The 19,849-nt window shown below is 32.5% G+C and overlaps 2 protein-coding genes across 2 annotated transcripts in view; both read right to left on the minus strand.

Moving 5' to 3' along the window:
* Positions 1–19,849, minus strand: part of LOC140439837 (uncharacterized) — an 895,210-nt gene that overhangs the window by 727,472 nt on the left and 147,889 nt on the right. Inside the window, exon 3 of the mRNA XM_072529991.1 lies at positions 14,827–14,861. The gene's annotated coding sequence lies outside the window, so the exon portion shown is untranslated. The remainder of the gene's footprint in view (positions 1–14,826; positions 14,862–19,849) is intronic.
* The window catches only part of LOC140438882 (uncharacterized), a 195,001-nt gene continuing 178,053 nt past the window's right edge, over positions 2,902–19,849 (minus strand). Inside the window, exon 5 of the mRNA XM_072528521.1 lies at positions 2,902–2,997. Coding sequence (XP_072384622.1) covers positions 2,902–2,997 — 96 coding nt within the window. The remainder of the gene's footprint in view (positions 2,998–19,849) is intronic.

Raw genomic sequence — 19,849 nt, forward strand, 5'->3', positions numbered from 1 at the left:
TTAATTTATTTAACAGATTTACAGAAACTGACTTCATTTTCGACAAAATACAAAATCTGCAGACAAAAGCTACTCTTTTTACATTAAAAAGCCATTTTGATTTTTATCAATAGGACGTTCTTATTAAAAGATATAGAATTTTTACCGTAGAGTTGCTACAAATTTCATTTAAAATTAATTTCGCGCGTGTAACTGACATTCAACATCGCCGGTCGCTTTAAGTATTGTTTCTGAGAGAACGCTTCATTCTACATAAAAAGTAATAATAAACATTTTTGTTCAAAATGATCTCAGCTACATTTTTTATTTAAAATATTTTTTTTAAGGCATACAGATACTTGATAAATAGATTTTCCCCATGTCACCAGACTACATATTGTAAAAATTTTCTTTGCTTATCTTATAGATTCAATAATAGAATTAATGTATCAAGTGAGTTTAATTAAATACTAGCCTACCACTATCTAATTATCCACCAGTACATAAATGAGTACAGTGATGATAGTGTCCCAATATTATGGACTGAGCAATTTGCAAATATTACTCCAGACTAAAATTGAATTTACAACTAATTAGCTTGTTTCATGTTAACTGAAGTCAACAAGGTAAAGACGTATTATTAGAATTTGACGGTTAAAGCATAAATTCTAGCGAATAGCCTATATAATATACAGGGTGAGTCATGAGGAACTTTACATACTTCTACCATATGTAGAGTCCCTCAGGGAGCATATCATGTGGCCGCTAAAAAATGTCAACTCCTCTTCTTTATTAATTAACAGGGTGATTTGTGTAATTGACCATTTATTTCATTTTACTGTAGTGTTTATACTGCTCATTTGATTTTTTTAATTTTTGCCTGATACAGTACACTACTATCAAGCATTCGACTGGTATTAGCTAAACTAAAAAATTCCAGGACTGGCTTTGGAAAAATTAATTTAGGGATTCGTATTAAATATTACACCCTGTATAATTTTTTTTTAAATGCAATAAGTGATTTTCAAACTACATAAATAGCCAGTGAAAACGACATATGCGACAATGTTGTCGCACTTTTATTAAATTTTTAGTGAACGGTCAAATCTTACCAAAAATAGAACAACCATTATGAAGTATCAAATTATAAGGTATTCATTTAAACAAATGTTATAAATTTCAAACATTGGTAGAACGTATGTAAAGTTCCTCATGACTCACCCTGTATATTAGTTCTATATAGCAGGGTCTCGTTTCATACGGTGGATACGGTCCACAGAAAAGCGCATATAAAAAAGTTGGATAAAAAAAAAACATGACTTGACTTGAAAAAGTAGGGATACGTTCTGAAGCTTTCTAAAATTACATAAAACCATGTCAAATACAAAAAAGTTCGCAGAAATTAAAAGAAATCGGCTGCATTATAAATTACTTCGAATATCTGAAAGAAATTGATACAAATGCTTAAAAAACTTGTATTCAAAACGTAATTAATGTTGTTTTGTGTTTTACGGGAAAGTAATAGGTACATATAGTTTAACATTTACATTTTTAATTATTATCGCTATCTTATAATGGTTTGCACCATTTGCAAAGTGGCTCAAAATCTTCTCAAAAATATCGTCAGAAGAAACTGTCTCTGCAATAGATATTTGCGGTAAAGACGATGGATCTTCACAAACTTCATTCTCGTTCTGTGTAGCTCGTTCTTTTCTGACAATGTAATCAGTAATGAAACTTTGCGATGATGACGCTAATAATTTTTTATGTAGCTTACGATATTTTGACATACAGTTTTGTAGCTCACGTTGTTATTTAAAGGCTCATTTAGAATTGGGGCCATTAATAAGAAAATGATTCTCTAAGGTACTGCAAAGTTGATTACCTTCGCAAATTAATTTTGCAGTTAGGGGGGTTGGTTTTTCTTCCTCATCATTATAATCTTGTAGACTAACGACGCCATTCTAAAGTTTGATCAATTGTATTATGGTCACTTAATGCATCATTCACAAGCAATTCATCTATATCATCGTGACTGAAGGTATTCAAACCATCTTTGCCGATTTCATGTGCCAAATTAATTATTTTATCTGATAGTTTCAATGTTTGAATGGTTGCATTAATTGTTACACATACCGACCAAACCATTTTAAATAGGCATTTAAAGTTCTTGGTCATATTTGAGCAGAAGCAGATGCAACATAAATCGTACAATCAAAAATAGAAAATTGCTTCCACACTTCTTTTACTATTAAGTGCTCATTTTCTTAGCTCACGATGGATTTGTAAGTGGCCTTTATATAATATTTCTTAAACGTTGCAATTATGCCTTGATCTAATGGCAAATAAGGCTTGTTGTTTTGGGCGGAAGAAATACTATTCGACTACTAACGTTTGGATGTTGTAAGTGTGGATGACCTGCTGCATTGTCAATAATTAATCCAACTTTAAAATTGAGAGATTTTTTCTTTAGATAGATTTCTGGCACGAAGCAATTATTAAACAATTTTGTAAAATAGCTGTTGTCACCTAGGCTTTCTTATTAGCCATCCAATGCACTGGCAGTTGTTTTAAATCCTTGCTTTTTACAGCACTTGGTCTAAGAGATTTATTTCTTAAGAGCGGTTTCAACCTACGATCTCCTGATGCATTGTTACAAAGTAAAAATGTTACCCGATCTTTAATTGCTTTATATCCACTTGCTGTTTTGTCATCCTTTTCGATGTAACCACGTTTAAGCATTTTTTTTACAATGTAGTCCCGTTTCATCAGCGTTAAGTACTTGATCAGCACAATAGTCCCCATCTTCAATCAATTTTGCTAGCTCCTGTGGAAATATTTTTGCGCTGTTTTATCTGCTGTAGCACTCTCTTCTGTAATCTTGATATTTTGAAGTGCATTTTTTTTTATAAACCCGGTTTGTCAATCTTTGCTAGCTAAAAGTTCTTTATCAGCTTGGAAAGTAGATGTTGGTGGCTCTAACTGTTTCATTAACTCATAAAATTGAAGAACTTTTTCCTGGATTAAATAACCACATACAGGAATTCTTCTTTGAATTAGTTCCTCAATCCAAATTGCGATGGCCCTTTCTGTTCTTTCTAATGATACATCTCTTGAGTGGGATGAAAATTTGGCGCTTAATTTTCTGGATCAAACCAGAAGTTATAAACCGAAAATTATAAATTTTCTTTTAACTTCATTCTTCTTAATTGCCGTTACAGTTGATTCATTTAAATTAAAATGATTTTTGCAATTGCCGTAGATCCTTCTCCTCTTCCTAAGCGATCTTAATTGCAATTTTTGTTTCCAACGAAAATGATTGTAAAAATTAATGGAAAATCACAGTAGTTGTATAATCATCGATTAAAAAACCATACAGAAGTTAAAACACTTCACCATTGTATGTAGGTATATAAAAACATATAGTTAAAACTTTTACAAGTGTCGTCAAAATTTATACAGCATAACGCACTACAAAGAGTAGGATTGGATAAGAAGGACATTCGGATCATCATGAATTTATACTGGAACCAGCGTGCTCAAGTCAAGGTCGAAGACCAACTGACCGACCAAGTGAAGATCATGCGAGGAGTAAGGCAAGGATGTGTGCTATCGCCGACTCTTTTCAATATATACTCTGAGGAGATTTTTAATGAAGCCCTCACAAACCTAGACATGGGAATCCGAGTGAACGGTGAATACATCAATAATATCCGCTACGCCGATGACACTGTGTTACTAGCAACCAGCCTAAACGATCTGCAGGCCTTACTAGACCGAGTGCGAACTGTGAGCGTATCATACGGACTGAACCTTAATATTAAGAAAACTAAATTCATGGTTGTCAGCCGTACAAATTTAGATCCCGGGGCACTAATGGCAGGTAGCGAAGAGATCCAGAGAGTCGACAGATTCACTTACCTTGGAACTACCCTCAACGTACAATGGGACTACGCTCAAGAGATTAGATCCAGAATTGAAATGGCACGGTCTACATTTATTAAGTTGAGATCCTTGCTGTGCTGCAGTGATCTCAGTTTGGGAAGCAAGATGCGGATAGTGAGGTGCTACGTTCTTCCAGTATTACTATATGGAGTTGAAGCCTGGACACTGACGCAAGCCACTGAAAAACGAATCGAAGCCTTCGAGATGTGGATATACAGAAGGATACTAAAAATATCTTATGTGGACCATGTCACCAACGTTGAGGTCCTACAGCGCATGACAAAAGAAAAAGAAGTGCTTAATTTAATTAAACAACGTAAGCTTGAGTACCTCGGCCACGTGATGCGGAACGAAGAAAAATATCGAATTCTTTAACTTGTTATGCAGGGTAAAGTATTTGGCAGAAGAGGACCGGGACGCCGTCGTATCTCGTGGTTGAAAAATCTCCGACAATGGTTTGGGATGACCTCAGCGGAGCTGTTTCGCAGAGCAGTCAACAAAACCATGATAGCCTTGATGATCGCCAACATCCGGACCGGATAAGGCACTGAAGAAGAAGAAGAATAACGTTTTCGATCTAATCAGATCATCTTCAGTGCCTTATGTAGTTGAAGCTAACAATGAATTTGTGGCTGTGACATCCATATATGAGTTTACATCTTTCCAAAATTAAATTACATGGTGACTCTTAGTCGATGACATTGGATAAAATTTAATACTTGAGGAGCTACATGTCTCCCTGCTCGGTTTTTAACAAGTGGTTCTTGTCAGTTAAAACGACACAGACCAACTGGCTGAGGGTGACAGGAATATAATTTAAGAAGACAGATAAACATGACATGAAATTTTATTTTGTTGTAATAATACCTAATATCTTATTAATGAACCTTAAGTTAAAATTAAATTTGTTTAAATGATAAAATGTATTGCCTTAAATCTGCAAATCTCTATTATTGAAAAAATAATAAGTGAGTTTTTAAATTAGTGGAATTAATGTTTGAGGTTGAATCTATGACATCATAAGTGATAATGAAAATTGATTGATGTAGAAAATGAAAGAAAGTGATGTAGTACTATCCACATAATAGTGTAAGAATGATATAAAAAAAACGGGTGTGGCAGTCCAGTGAGACTGCCGGTAGAAGTAATACTTCTATACACGCGTTCGTCGTTACAAATTTATACGGGAGTCAATCTGCACAATCATTACATATGTAATGCTATGGGTAGGAGAGAGCAGAAAGAGAAAAAAATTAGGTATACAGGTATATAGTGCATCGTTTGCTGTATATAAACATTTGACCTGTCATAGGAGTATAGGATTAAGGATCAATAAAGGATCAATAAAGGATTGAATCAATATTTTAATGAAAATATATATTTTTATTTTTATATACGTATAAAAGGAGTTATATGCAAAAAATATTTTTTACACATTCTCTGCAGTACAATTCAGTGTTAATTTTGTAATTAATATAAAAATACAATACAATACCCTGCGACACAATTCAATATTATAATACAATACAAATTAAAATGCAATATTCATAATTATTTAAAAATGACAATATACATAACTTACGCATATGTTTAATTTACCACGATAATAATATTAATATAAAAATAATAATATTAATGAATATTAAATATGTTTACAAAAGGAACATTTTTATCCTCGAGAGAGAATAAGATAGAAAATATATCTTTTGTCTCTCTCTTACCTATATCTTACATATATGTAATAATTTTGCCGATTCACTCAATATATACGAATACACACAAATTTCCAACGGTGAACGCGCGTATAGAAGTACAATCAAAAACGAAATAAGACCAACAATTCGGATTATGTTGTAAATTTTCATTTTATTTTAAAATTTTGCATTTTTGCGTATATTAGATATATTTATTAACAATAACGTGGGGTTTTTAAAATATTTCAAAAATAAAAAAAGGAATTCATATTGGGATTCGAACTCACATACACCAGCGTATGAACCAAACACGTAAAATATTTGCCAATTAGACCTGATACAAACGTATTTCAAAATTGACAGTTCTCGGTCATAGTGATTTATTGAGATTATTATTTTAAAATACAAAACACTAAAATAATTATGAACATTTAATAAATAATACAAAACATCACATAAATAATAATATTAATAGATATATATTATACATACATATTATATATATATATATATATATATATATATATATATATATATATATATATATATATATATATATATATATATAATATTATATATAATATATATATATATATATATATATATTATTATATATAAAATATATATATGTATATATATATATATATATATATATATATATATATAATATTAAATATATATACAAAGGGAACATTTTTATTCTCGAGAGATGAAGAGAGATAAAATATATTGTCCGTCTCTCTCTTACTCATTATTTTACATATGTAATGATTTCACCGATTCATTCCCGTACAAATTTCCAACGTGGAGCACGCGTAGTATAACTTCAATAAGTATATATAAAAAGTTAAATTGAAAATTTCAATTTAATTAGATCGAAAACGTTATGCTACTGTATAAATTGTGACGACACTAAAAGTTTTAACTATATGTTTTTATATACCTAAATACAATGGTGCAGTGTTTTAACTCATGTACGTTATTTTTTTGAAAATGATTGTCTTTGATGTTTTTTTTCCATTGGGCCAAAAATTAAAAAAAAAAGACTAACAATATTAAGATAGGAAAAACCTCTTCTAATGAAAAATAAAACTTTACGACACTTTTTCAAAAACGTTTTAATTCCAAAAACCGTACTGCCTATTATACTGCAACTTGGAATCAGCAAAATTTAAAACCACTTAGTATAATACGAAGCACCGTGAAACAGGTTATATCTTTCAATGCTAAACTCTCAATGATGTAACAGGGACATCATGAAACAAATGAATCCCCGAATTGCAAACGCTCACTTTACGGATATCTATACACACTCAAAAATGTTTTGCATAATGTAATATTTTCAAAATTATCCACCAAATCTAGTGCCCTCTATTTTTTTTTAACAAAATATTTTATTATATGTATAAACTTGTATGTTTAAAAAAAACAATAAACAAAATTTAACGGATTAACAATTTATTATTATTATTTATAATATGTATTATAAATATATTTTTTTTAATTTGTACAGATATAGGAACTAATACTTAATATGCCGTATTTCCACCTTTTGCATCAATGCAAGACGGAATGCGATGTCCCATGCTTCTTATAAGTGTATTCATATAGTTCTGGTCCATGGTGCCCCATTCTTCAATCGCTGCTATTCTAAGGTCTAGTAGTGTCCTTGAGGATAGCTGCCGGGACTGAATTTTTCTTTTGAGCATATCCCATCCGTGCTCAATGGGATTGAGGTCAGGTGAGCAAGGTGGCCATTGTAATTTGACGATATCTTCTGTCTCTAAAAAATCTGCCACATGTCTCGTACGATGGGGAGGCGCATTATCGTCCATAAAAATAAATTCTGGACCAACAGCTCCTCGCCACAAGCGTACAACAGGCCTAAGAATGGTATCAATATAAATTTGTCCATTCATGTTACCAACAATAGGAATTAAAGGAGTTTTATTATCTAGCATGATGCCGCCCCAAAACATTATGGAGCCACCTTGATATGGGATTTGGACAGCTTGGTTAAGTCTATCCTGTCGATTTGGGTTCCTCCAAATCCTAATTCGGCGATTATCCGACAAAAGGCTTATTTTGTTTTCATCAGAAAATAATACGTTTCCCCATCTGTTGTCATGCCGTTGAAAATGTTCATTGGCCCATTCTAGTTGAGTCCTTTTCTGCTCTAACGTAAGCTTTGGTACAAACAATGGTCTTCTTGTAAATAAATTCACTGAATGTAACCTGTTTCTAATAGTCTGATCGCAAATTACAATATTATGAGCTCGCTGGAGCTCTCTTCTAATAGCCGGGGCAGTCATAGAGGGGTTTCTCTGGGCAGTTAATGTTAAATAAAGTTCTTGGACATTGGTAGCAATTCTGGCTCTTCCGCTTTTTGGACGATCGCTAACAGAATTCGTCTCTCGATATTTTTTCACAATCCGAGACACATCACTTTGATTAACTCCAACCCGGACAGCAACGTCGACTTATGTGTGGCCTTCCTCAATCAAAGTAACGATTCTAGCTCTGTTGAACTCAGATATCACTTGTCTATTCATATTGTTCACTACAAAGTGAATAAAACGCAAACCAATTTTTACAAATATCGGTTTTCGAAAACTGATAAACGCCACATGAATACTGAGAATCTTTACGACGATTAAGAAACAAAAAACAAGCAATAAAATACATTAATTTAGTAGACAACACAAAGTCAGTGCAAAAAATTTCAAATGAGAAACGTTCAGTGGCGTTACAGATAATATGCAAAACATTTTTGAGTGTGTGTAGATGTGAATAGTTAATTAACCGCACAACTTTAAAATCGCTTAAAAAGAATCCACATAAAGAGAATTTACTTTCCTATCTTATTTATTAGAAATACTTGGTTTCACTAACTACAGAAAAGAATGTAACTTATAAATATCCATTTATTAAATATATTTATAAACAACAAAACAACTTCATTCTTAACGTTTCCTTTATTTTAAACAAACAAACTCTTTTCAGTAATAAAATGGTATGTATAATTTGGATTAAGACCCAATCCCTAATAATATAACGATGCACGTAACAAAAAGCGAGCTGTTCTCATTTCCTACCCTATTCTTGGAAAATTATGTAACGTAAAATTTAAGAAGTGCACAAAGTGCCCAGGAAAGCTCCAGAGAAATAAACTTTATAACCTATCCAGAAAATTAATGAAGCCAGTTAAGTTTTCATTAAATTTTCATTAGAATTATTATCCGGTCGTAAGATCATTATTAACAGCAATTTTAGATGCCGTCTAGCTTGTATTTTATTAGAAGTGCTATCAATAAGTTGCTGTCTCGAACACTGGTTGGGTTTCTTGTAACCTTCAGTGACATTCAGGTTCGGACTTTTATTTTACAGACTAATTTCGTTCCCCCGATTTTTTATTATTTGAACGTTTATCTACGTTTTAAATGTTATAATCAGGCTCTTTGAGGAAAATTCTAAAACCTTTGTAAAAATTTTATAAGGTATGTTTTGACATTTATTTCCGATTATAAAATTAGTTTTTGGGTCCAAATCTGTGCACACCAATGCACCTGGTGATACTAATTGAAAATCTGTACCAGTCCAATATAGCAACAGTACGACTATATTAGAAGTTCTCAAACAAATTCAAGACCGAGAGAGGGGTTAGACAAGGATGCCTGTTGTCACCGGATTTATTCAACATTGATGAACATGTCATGAGGATGGCTTTAGATGGATAGGCCGGTGAAGTAACAGTGGCTGATAGGAAAATCTCTAATTTAAGATTTGCTGATGCCACTACACTTATCGCAGCAAATGAGCAAGAAATGTTTAATCTCCTGCGAAGAGTTGAGTACAAAAGCAATAAAGTTGGTCTAAAAATTAATAAAGCTGCGACAAAAATAATGAAGGTTGACAGATTCCACACTATTCAACTGACTAACATGTTACAGGAATACCAGATAGTGGAAAGTTATGTCTATCTCGGGTCTAGTATAACTAACGATGGTAACTGAAGTAGAAGTTTGGAGACCTGTTGGCATGGCAAATAATGCGATGAGTCACCTAACTAAAGTTTGGAAAGACAGACCTATCCCATAAAATATCAAGATGAGACTGGTGAATGCCCTTGTATTCTCAATATTTCTATACAGGGCAAAAACTTGGCGGACTCTTAGCGGACGCGAGCGCCAAAAAATTAATACTTTTGAGATGTGGTGTTGGTGAAAAATTAAGTGAAAAATTAAAAAAGGCTGTCCAGTGTCCACTATATGTCTGCAATGTATTCTGCAATTTTTTGGTAACGTGGTTCGCAGAGGTGACGATAGTTTGGAGAGAAAGTTCTAGAAAAGTTCCAGAAAGAAGATGAAGAGGACGATCATCAACTAGATGGTCCGATCCAATTAAGAATTCTGCTAGAGACTCATTCTGCGACGCTCTCAGAGGTGAAAATAGACACCAACGGAGAAAAATTATTAGGAATATTGAAAGAAATCACGATTTTCAGTAATGGGGAAACGACAATAGAAGGAGATAAAATCAGTTCTAAAATGAACCGTGTCTAACAAAATAGTGACTCTGTGTGAATGTATTAATTCAACTAGCTGGACAACCAACTAACTTAATATCAAGATGCTCTTAGCGTGCGTTCATAACGAGGCGCCGACCCTTGCTCGGGCTATGGGATGGTATGATTTAATCGATTTTCGGTAAAATAAATGCATTACTTTAAATGCGAGCGTTCACCGTCAGTGCTACGCTCTAGGCGAGGAGACGGTGCGATGGTCTCCGTTATGAACGCACCATTAGAGTGATAAAATTGAAAAACCAAATTAAAGAATTTTATGAAGATATACCTGAAGTACTAATTTCTTGATGATTGGCGTCAAAAATTTTAACGCAAACATAATATGTGGACAGGCGATCGAAGAAGCTATTGACGGATCTGACTACAAGTTTTGTATACAAGACGTTTATACTCCCGTAAATCGTCACAACAGCCCCTTATACAGCACTAAAGTATAATTAACTATTGATTATTCAAAAATTATTTCAAAGCAACATAAGCAGAGTAGCAAAATACCCGGGAGCAGACTACATGTTTAGAGCGCAACCCCTAATAGTACCACATAAACAACAAAGATACAAAATCGAAATGTTAAAACATAAAGAAAAAAATGAAGGAAGATCTAATAAATAACTCCAAACAATTAAACCAAACAAGAAACGAAGTAACTAATAACAATCGAAAGTCTTCTTTTTCTTTTTTTTTTCTTCTTTTTATGTAGACATGACTCTGTTAGTTTTTCAATGTGCCTCAAGTAAGTTGTTCCATCTTATTCGTCGTCTTCCTACTAGTCGTCTTTCTATTGGGGAACCGTCTCTTGCCGTCCTTACTACTCTATTTGTTGTAATTTAGCTTATATATGATAGTTTCATTCTTATCTACTATTTTTTACCCAGTTCTTGCTGTTTTTCACCTTGAATCTATGTTATAATCCTAACATATGCAGCGGAGACAAGGACCGATACAAGAAAGACGAAACAACAAATCAACAATATCGAAATAGAAGTTTTAAGATCAATAGCGGGCATATCATTAAGAGGCAGACAAACCAACAGAAGTATACGTGAACAACGCAAAATTCAAAATATTAACAGGTGGATAAAAACAAAAAAAAAAACTGGAACGAACATGTAAACCGAATGGGACCAGATATATTAGCGAACATCTGTAAAAACTACAAGCCGTATAGCAGAAGACCCGTTGGAAGGCCGCCAAAAAAGTGGAAAGATAATGTACAGTCAACAACGACTAAAACAGAATAAGAGGCAGACAAACAGGAGTAATCCTAGTCGCGCAAAGAAAAAGAAGAAGAAAAATCTACGTTGTGTCTTACCATCAAGTTTTGGTCTGATATTTGCTTTGTAAATTCTACCTTTCATTTATTTCCCGATATTTTTATTTCTCCATATTGTTTCACTCAGGTAAGCTGCGGCTCTGTTAGCTCTATTCGCTTGATCTTCCACTTCAGTTTCAAGCTTTCCGTAGCTAGATAATGTGATGCCTAGATATTTAAACCACATTACTTTTTCTATTATCTGACCTTTTAGCTCCAATTTACATCTTAGTAAATTTGCTGTTATAACTATGTTAAATTTTCTGGCTTATATATTAAATTGGTGCAGCATACGTTGTAAATCAGCTTTACTTTGAGAGAGTAGTATTGCGTCGTCTGCATAGCAAATTATTCTGTTGTTTTCTCCCATTTGGTATCCTTTTTTAGTTCTTAAAGACGGGAAATCTGCTTGTTTTATTACATTGAAGCTTCAGTAGGGTTGGTTAGTTCTTGTTTTACTTTTACTTTTATTTTGTTGTTTTGGTATTTTTTATCATTTTGATAATAGAGGTATCTTTCTTACGTACAATAAGTAGATAACGTCTTTTAATTTGACCTGGTCAAATGCCTTTTCAAGCTCCACGAAATATAGATATGCAGGTTTGTTGTATTCTAATGATTTTTTTTGCATTTGCGTTGTTATAAATATATTATCGGTGCATTATCTTTCCGACCTAAAACCTTATTGTTCTTCTGCTAGTGTTATAATTTTATTCAGTTCATTTTTTATCACTTTGGTTGTTAATTTTAGTCTTGTGTTAAATAAATTAATTCCTCTGTAATTTTCCGGGTCCGATTCGTCTCCCTTTTTAAAGAAAGGTATTAGGATGCTTGATAGACATTCTTGAGGAATTCCGTTTTGTTTTATTATTGTTTGGATTAGTTTTAATAATGTAATCGAAAGTGATAAACAAAAGACGAAACAAGCAAAAAAGTAATTTGAAAAAGTATTAGTGACAATAAAAATATAAATTAAATGTTTAAACTAGGCAAAAGTAAATAACCCTAACCCTTAAATTCCCAACAATATGAAGGTTCCATTTATGCTGAAGGGTGGGTAAAAAATGTCCACCTCGAAAATTGCTAATACATTTATTGAGAGTTGGAACAAATGTTAGCAATGGATTAAACTTAAGAGTCGTATGCTTGGTAAACACAGCATTTTCTAAAATATTAATATAAATGATACAAGGTTTTAAGGTCATAACCAAGGACATTGGTTATTTCATTGTACAAGATGCAACCCCTTGAGATTCTCACCCGTTCGTTGGACAGAGCCTTTATTAGTTCGATACCTAGCTCCTGGAGGGAAAGAATCCTTCTAATATATTTTTTTTATATTCTATGGCTGATTAAGTGTAAATAAGTAAAACGCTTTCAAGGATTGTCTAATAATGTAAATATTATTGACAATGGACATCTTTGTGTAGATCTCTTGAAACTATATTTCCTAGCCATTTAATCTATTGTGACCACTCTACCCTTGGTCGCATTATAGAATAGATTTATATTAGACTTATTCTTGACATCTTTGCTTACTATGTTATCATCATATTTTGTAGATATAAAAATTAGTATTAGGCACAATTCTGGTGAATGAAAGTGATAAATTTTATTGATCTAATGGGAATCATAAAAAACGCCAAAAATCGCGCAATGTTTATTTACTTAACACCTTTCTAAAAATTGATTTATTAAGGACATATGATCCATAAAATCAAATATTGCATACGAAAACTGTACTTTTCACCTTTATCTTTGTTGATACTACACTCTGATCAAGAGATATCTAATTTTTACCGTTGAGTTGATACCAATTGTATTTAAAATTGATTTCGCGCCCGTAACTTACATTAAAAATCGCCGGTCGTTTCAAGCATTGTTTTTGAAAGAAGTCTTTATTCTATATAAAAAGGGTTAATAAACGTTTTTGTTTAAAATTCGCTGCTACATTTTTTATTTAAAATTTTCTACTGTATACAGATTCTTGGTAAATCGATTTTCCGTCTGCCCCCAAGTAGTTTTAGGGCAAAACCGAGGGTTAAAAATGGTAAAGTTTTCGGCATCTTTTTAAAGTCCCAAAATTCTCATTTCTGATTCCGCTTATTCATATAATTGTTAGAGGGTCAGTGGCATTTTCATTTCTAGTTATTATTTTATTAAGTTATATTTGTATTATATTAACTAATGTTATGTTTTTAAATATATTTGTCTTAGGTTAATCTTAAGTTTATTAACTTTATTATTTATATAATAAGTCATTTGCCTATATTGCCTACATGCTAAGGTTTCTATCTTTTTTGATAAAAATATTTGCCTGTATGGACTTTATTTTTTTCAATATTTGTTGGCTGTGAATTAGTATTCGGCTAATAGTATTTGCAAAAAGCAACCCTCCTTTAAGAATACAGGTTCATCCATCGGAACACATGAAAACATACATGAGATTTCACAGTATTATTTCACAGTGAAAAAAAAATTGAACTCATACCAGTGCAAACGAGTCCATAAAACGATCTTATGGCTTAGTTTACTTCACGCAACTGTTGATGTGACCAGAGGAGAAAAAAAGTTCCGGAAATAATAGTATAATGATGTTTTTTAATGGTGTCAAGCATGCTCGTATGTTCTATGGTCACGGGAGCTCAGTCCAATGAGAAGAGGATTAACCACAACCTAGTCCTAATAAATGCAACAAAATAAGAAAAACAATCATTATTAAAAATTGTTTTTAAATCCCTTTCATTATTCGTTATTTTTTTCCAAAGCTTATCCACGAAAGCTATCAATGTTTTAGTATTATGTGATGTAAATAATGTATAAAATATAGAGTATAAAATATTATATTATAAAAATAAATATTAGAAACTAGAATTTTCTATCAAAAAATAAAGACTATCCTGTCGAATAGTTGTTATTCCGGTCCAGGTATATTAAATCTGTCAGAGAAGTCGGAAAATAGCTCACAACATATAAGAGCAATACAACTCCCCTTAGTGCCAATGACATCCGTAATATGAAGAAACATTTTTCGCTCTGGATATCTCGTACTTTAAAGTTAATCCAAGACCTACAAAGGATATGATCGGATACGGTCGATATATTTTGTCGAAGAGTTTCATTTTTCCGGTCTTATTTATTTTACCTTCTTACATTAAAGAAGAAGCATTATCTGAAGTATCAATTTAGCTTTAGACAACTTGAGTCTATTATTGATAAGATGCGAGATATAAAATGCAATTTAAAAAATCTGTCTGCAGTTTTAATATTTAAAAATTTAAGCCCTGAACAAATTTAAATTTTAATCTTACCTTTGACGAATTAAATAACGTATACACCAGTCTATCTGAAAAAAATAAAATTAAATTATTGATTTCACGTAAAAATATTATACAGATATTAAAAAGTTCTAAAAGGATACGAGGGGAGCTGATAAAAAATTCGTGAAGACGTACAGCTGATTTTTTTTGTATTAAACAATCTTAAAAAGCGACAAAGTTATTTTTTGCCTATAAAATGTTTCTTATGCAATTTAGAGAAAAATGGTTTAAATAAAAATTGTAGGTCTTAAAATTTTTTTCAATTTGCGAGTTTCTAAATTAAAATACATACAGAATTCCCCAAGATAGTTGCAAAAAACCCCTAATTTTGCAGTAATTTATAAATAGATATTGTCACCTTTGTGTTTTGCATAACTCTATGTAATATAACTACTTAAAATTGTTAATAAGTTATTATTTTTTTTTTTATTTACAATTAACGTGTCTCGACATCGTTGGTTATTGATACGGGAGCAAAGGTTTAATATAGTACCTACAGAGATATGATACAGAGTTTAAAATAGTAAAGAATAACAATATTATATAAATTATATTTTGTTAAACAACTGTGCAGTCTTTAAGAAGGCTATTAAGCTCTTGAGTCGGCTTAAACAGTTTAGAAGTTCTTTTAAGTTGTGGGTTATATTGTTGGCAATGCGAGTAACCTGGTAGTGTTGACATTCTGTGAGAATGTGCTTGACGGTAATAGGAATATCGTTGCAGTGGGAACATATCTGTTAGTCTAGAGAGGACATAAGATGACCGTGTGTCAAACGTGTGTGTCCTATCCTCAATCTGCGTGTTGCTTTCTTCTCTTTTCTGTTCAGAGATGCTAGGAACAAATAGCTGGTAACTCTAAACGCATAGTGGGTCATATATGGTACAATACTTAGTTTTATGCCTAACCGTTAGAGATCGAATCTTATTTTAAAGTATTTATGCATGTTATGTCCATGTAGAGCACATATTTCGTATAACCAGTAATAAAGCGCCATCTCAATACATCAAAGTGAAATTTTATGAAAATTTGCAAATTGCCACGGTCTGACAGCTGTTCATACGAATTGTGCAATTTGTTATTCAATTATCGAAGTTTCTACTAAATATTTTTGTTTACAAAAAATAGCGACATTAAGGATAGACTTTCAAGAAATAACTGCTGTATGTATTTTCACGTATTTCTTTATATTCTGATATCCTTGATCAAAAATGTGCTTGTGTCATATATGTCACAATATGCACTGTCATGCAAAACTTTCTTTCTTATATAGCATAATTTATATGCGTTCTGAACTAGGATCCAAAAAAGTTTTATGGTCAAAGTCTTGTAGTAGTGGACATACCAGATGGTAGTGAAGACGTAAGGCTATGAGATGATGATATTTCCCCTATTATATTAGCCCCAGGATCAGACTATAAAGGTGATATAATAGATAATAATGAATCAGATTCAGTATAGTGAAGATGATATTTCTTTGGGCGAATTACGACGTAATCTAATAAAGAATAGAAATAACAATCATCCAACTTGGAAAGAAGGAAATTTGGTAACATCAGATAATGATATAAGATTTCTGGGTTCTACTGACCTACCACCTGAGTTGCAACAAGCGGATTCCCCTTACGCATTTTTAAATTTTTTTTGACAAATGAGATGATCCAAGGTATAGCTAATGAAACTATAATATTATATTTAGTGGAAAAAAGACCTCAGAAATCTTTGAAACTTTCTGAAAATAAGTTAGAACACTTCTTAGGATTCTTAGTATTTATAATATGTCAATAGTGAAATTTCCAAACGCTATAAGTTATTTGAAACTACAGCCTGAATCATCGATTAATCTCAGCTGTTGCCATGCCATGCAATAGATGGGAAGAAATAAAACGTTTCTTACATTTTGTGATATAGGATCAAACTCAGATCCAAAAAATGGTACATGCGTATATTTGTCCATATGATTGATTTGATGACTGCCAGTGCGTGGATTCTTTGGGGAAGAAGTGACAATGAGCATAATAATTTAGCTCTGGCAGATTTTAAAATGGCAGTAGCAGAGTGTTTATGCAAAGTTAATAAAGCTGGTTTTACTAAAAAAAGCGGTCGTCCGTGTGGAGCTAGGCAAAATTTACAAAACAAGAAAACAAGGGGTCCAGCAACCAATATTCAAATCCAAGATGTACGAACAGATGGTGTAGAGCCATCACACTACACAACAATGGATTCCATTATGGCGTTGTGAGGGGCAAAGATGCAAATATCCATGTGATTTAAAAAGCTTCATAAAATGCAAGAAGTGTAATGTTTTTATTTTCTTAAACAAAGATAGAAATTGTTTTTACAACTTTCACAATGAATAATTATTGCAATTACAAAGTAATAAACGTCATTTTTTTCACACAAAAAGAATACAAAAAAATTTTTTTTATATATTTTTACCGTAATCTTGAAGTCAAGTTTCTAATCATAGATTTTTTTTTAAAAAATAAAAAAATCATGCAGTAAGAGGTTAACATTAGGTTGTATTTTTATAAGCTTTGTGTCTTTGGTGATCATTACTGCCACTTGCCTTGGATATCCACTTAAAGTTTTGATTTTATATTTTCTTGGAGCTGTATGTTGTAGATGGGTCTGTTGGATGTATATGCTTCTTTTGCAGCGCTGTCAGCCATCTCATTTCCTTGAATGCCGATATGAGAAGACACCCATATTATTGTTATTGAAGTCGCTTAGGAAGTGTGGAGATGGATCAATTCTAGTATTTTTTGCACTAGGTGATGTTGATTTGATGATTTTAAAAAGGAAACTCAAAACTTTTGAAATATTGACCGAATCTGAAACCACGCTACATTCGTTGGATATTCGGTGTTGTCCTAATGCTGTATCAACTGTAGCGACAGAACAGCAGACTCCATTTGCGTTTCGGGATCATAGTAGGATGTAATCAAAATATTCTTGAAAGCTTGTCGAAAAATGATATTATTTGTTTGTTGCTTATTAAATTTACAAAGGGAAGTGTTTATCGAAGAAAGTGTTCTAGACCATGGCGAGGATTCTGATTTTATAGATGCAAATGTTTGAGATAATTTTGTGTCCTGGCACAAGGGTTGTAGGATCTGCGGGATTAAAAGTATACATCTGGGTGAGTTGTTGCTGACTTTGAAGGTAAAGGGGGAGTTCATGAATTTAACAATATAGACTTTCAGCGGGACTGGATCGAAATGCTTCTAAGCATATTCGGAGAGCACTGTTTTAAACAAAGTTAAATGATTGTGATAAATTATTAGATGCAAACAAGTAAACTATACAAGCTTAGTCTAATTTGGATTGAATTATAGCTCGATATATTTTGAGTAGTACATCTTTATCGGTACCCCATTGATGGTGGGACAATGTTATTAACAAATTCATTCTGCTTAAACAGTTGCATTTTATTTTATCAATATGACGACGCCAGCTGAGTTTGTTATTGACAAAAACGTAATGATCAATTAACTCTAAATTTCCTCCGTTTAGTGTTATTTTGGGCATTTCTGCTCGGTTGTGTCTCCTGGTGAAATGAGTTAATGAGTTCTTAAAAAGAGTTAAATTTTAAATAAATCGACTAAAAAGGATATAAGTTATTTAATTTGTTTATCCCGAAGAGCGATAAGGTAAACAACGGCTTTTACCCAGAGACTCATTCTACAGGTATTCTGTAAGTCGAAAACGATTGTATAAGGATAGGTATATTTTTTAAGGTAAATTAAAAAAAAACAACATTTTATTAAATTTGTTATTAAAAAACAGTTTAGAAAAGAACTGACTTTTTAGAGTATAAACAATTATAATAACACTGACATTTTTTATGTCACACGCTTGTTAGTAGGCTCAATGAAAACCTCATGGTGAAAAAGTACACTTTCCAGAATTTTATAGCATTTATTAACATTAAAAGTTAAATATTAAACAAATATGTTATAAATAAAGATCTAAATTTTATTATCCATTTTATAGATAGTATATACCGAGAAGAAGTAAAAAGTTATAACCCATTATAATGATGGGACTCGTAAAACACCGTCACGGAAAAGTGAAGGGGTAAACTACAAAATTATTATTTATACTTATTAGCTACTAATCTCCAATAAATGCAATTATTATAAAATGAATTATTTTGTTAAAAGAAAACTCGTTTCTACAAATAATCTTAATTTCAACAAAAACTCCAAAAGAGTAGCCGAACTGAGAGCGGAAGATATATTTTACTACCCTCACGCCCACAAGGGGGCCTCATCCTCTTCCGATGATAGCCCCTGTGACTGAGGACACCGTTAAGCAGATGTGTAACTTAGGTAAAAACACATCTCCTGGTCCTGATGAGATCCATAGAAGATGCCTCAACAATCTTCCAGAGAATACAATCCCGCTGTTTACCAATATAATGCATGTCTCACTCTTCGGTACTCTCAAATCTCATGAAAAGTGGCCAGCACAGTCATAATTTCTAAACCAGAAAAAACCCCAACCAATCCTGAATCATATAGACCTATCTCATTAATAAGCATCTTAGGTAAAGTCCACGAAAGCATACTTAAGGAGAGACTCGTAGAATTCCTAAACGCTTATTTTGCCATTCCAAGCTATCAATTCGGGTTCAGGGCTGAGCATTCTACTCAAAATAAACTGATTGTAGCAGCAATTTTAATTTTCCAATTAATTTACGAAAAAAATACGTCACAGGTATTTTTCTAGACGTCCACAAAGCATTTGACCAGGTCTGGCTTACAGGTCTGACAGACCTTGCTGGACTACCCACAACTTTATTTGAACTATTAAATTCCTATCTCTCCAATCAGACTATCCAAATGAAAGTTGACAACACACTATCCTCACAATTCACTTCACAAGCTGGAGTACCCCAGGGCTCAGTTCTAGCTCCAATATTGTGCACAGTCTACAACAGTGACATTTCCAGTCTACAAGCTAGATCGAAATCCCCATTACTATATGCTGACGATACAGCACACCTCACGA

This window comes from Diabrotica undecimpunctata, chromosome 4 (assembly GCF_040954645.1).
Source record: "Diabrotica undecimpunctata isolate CICGRU chromosome 4, icDiaUnde3, whole genome shotgun sequence".
Classification (NCBI taxonomy): domain Eukaryota; kingdom Metazoa; phylum Arthropoda; class Insecta; order Coleoptera; family Chrysomelidae; genus Diabrotica; species Diabrotica undecimpunctata.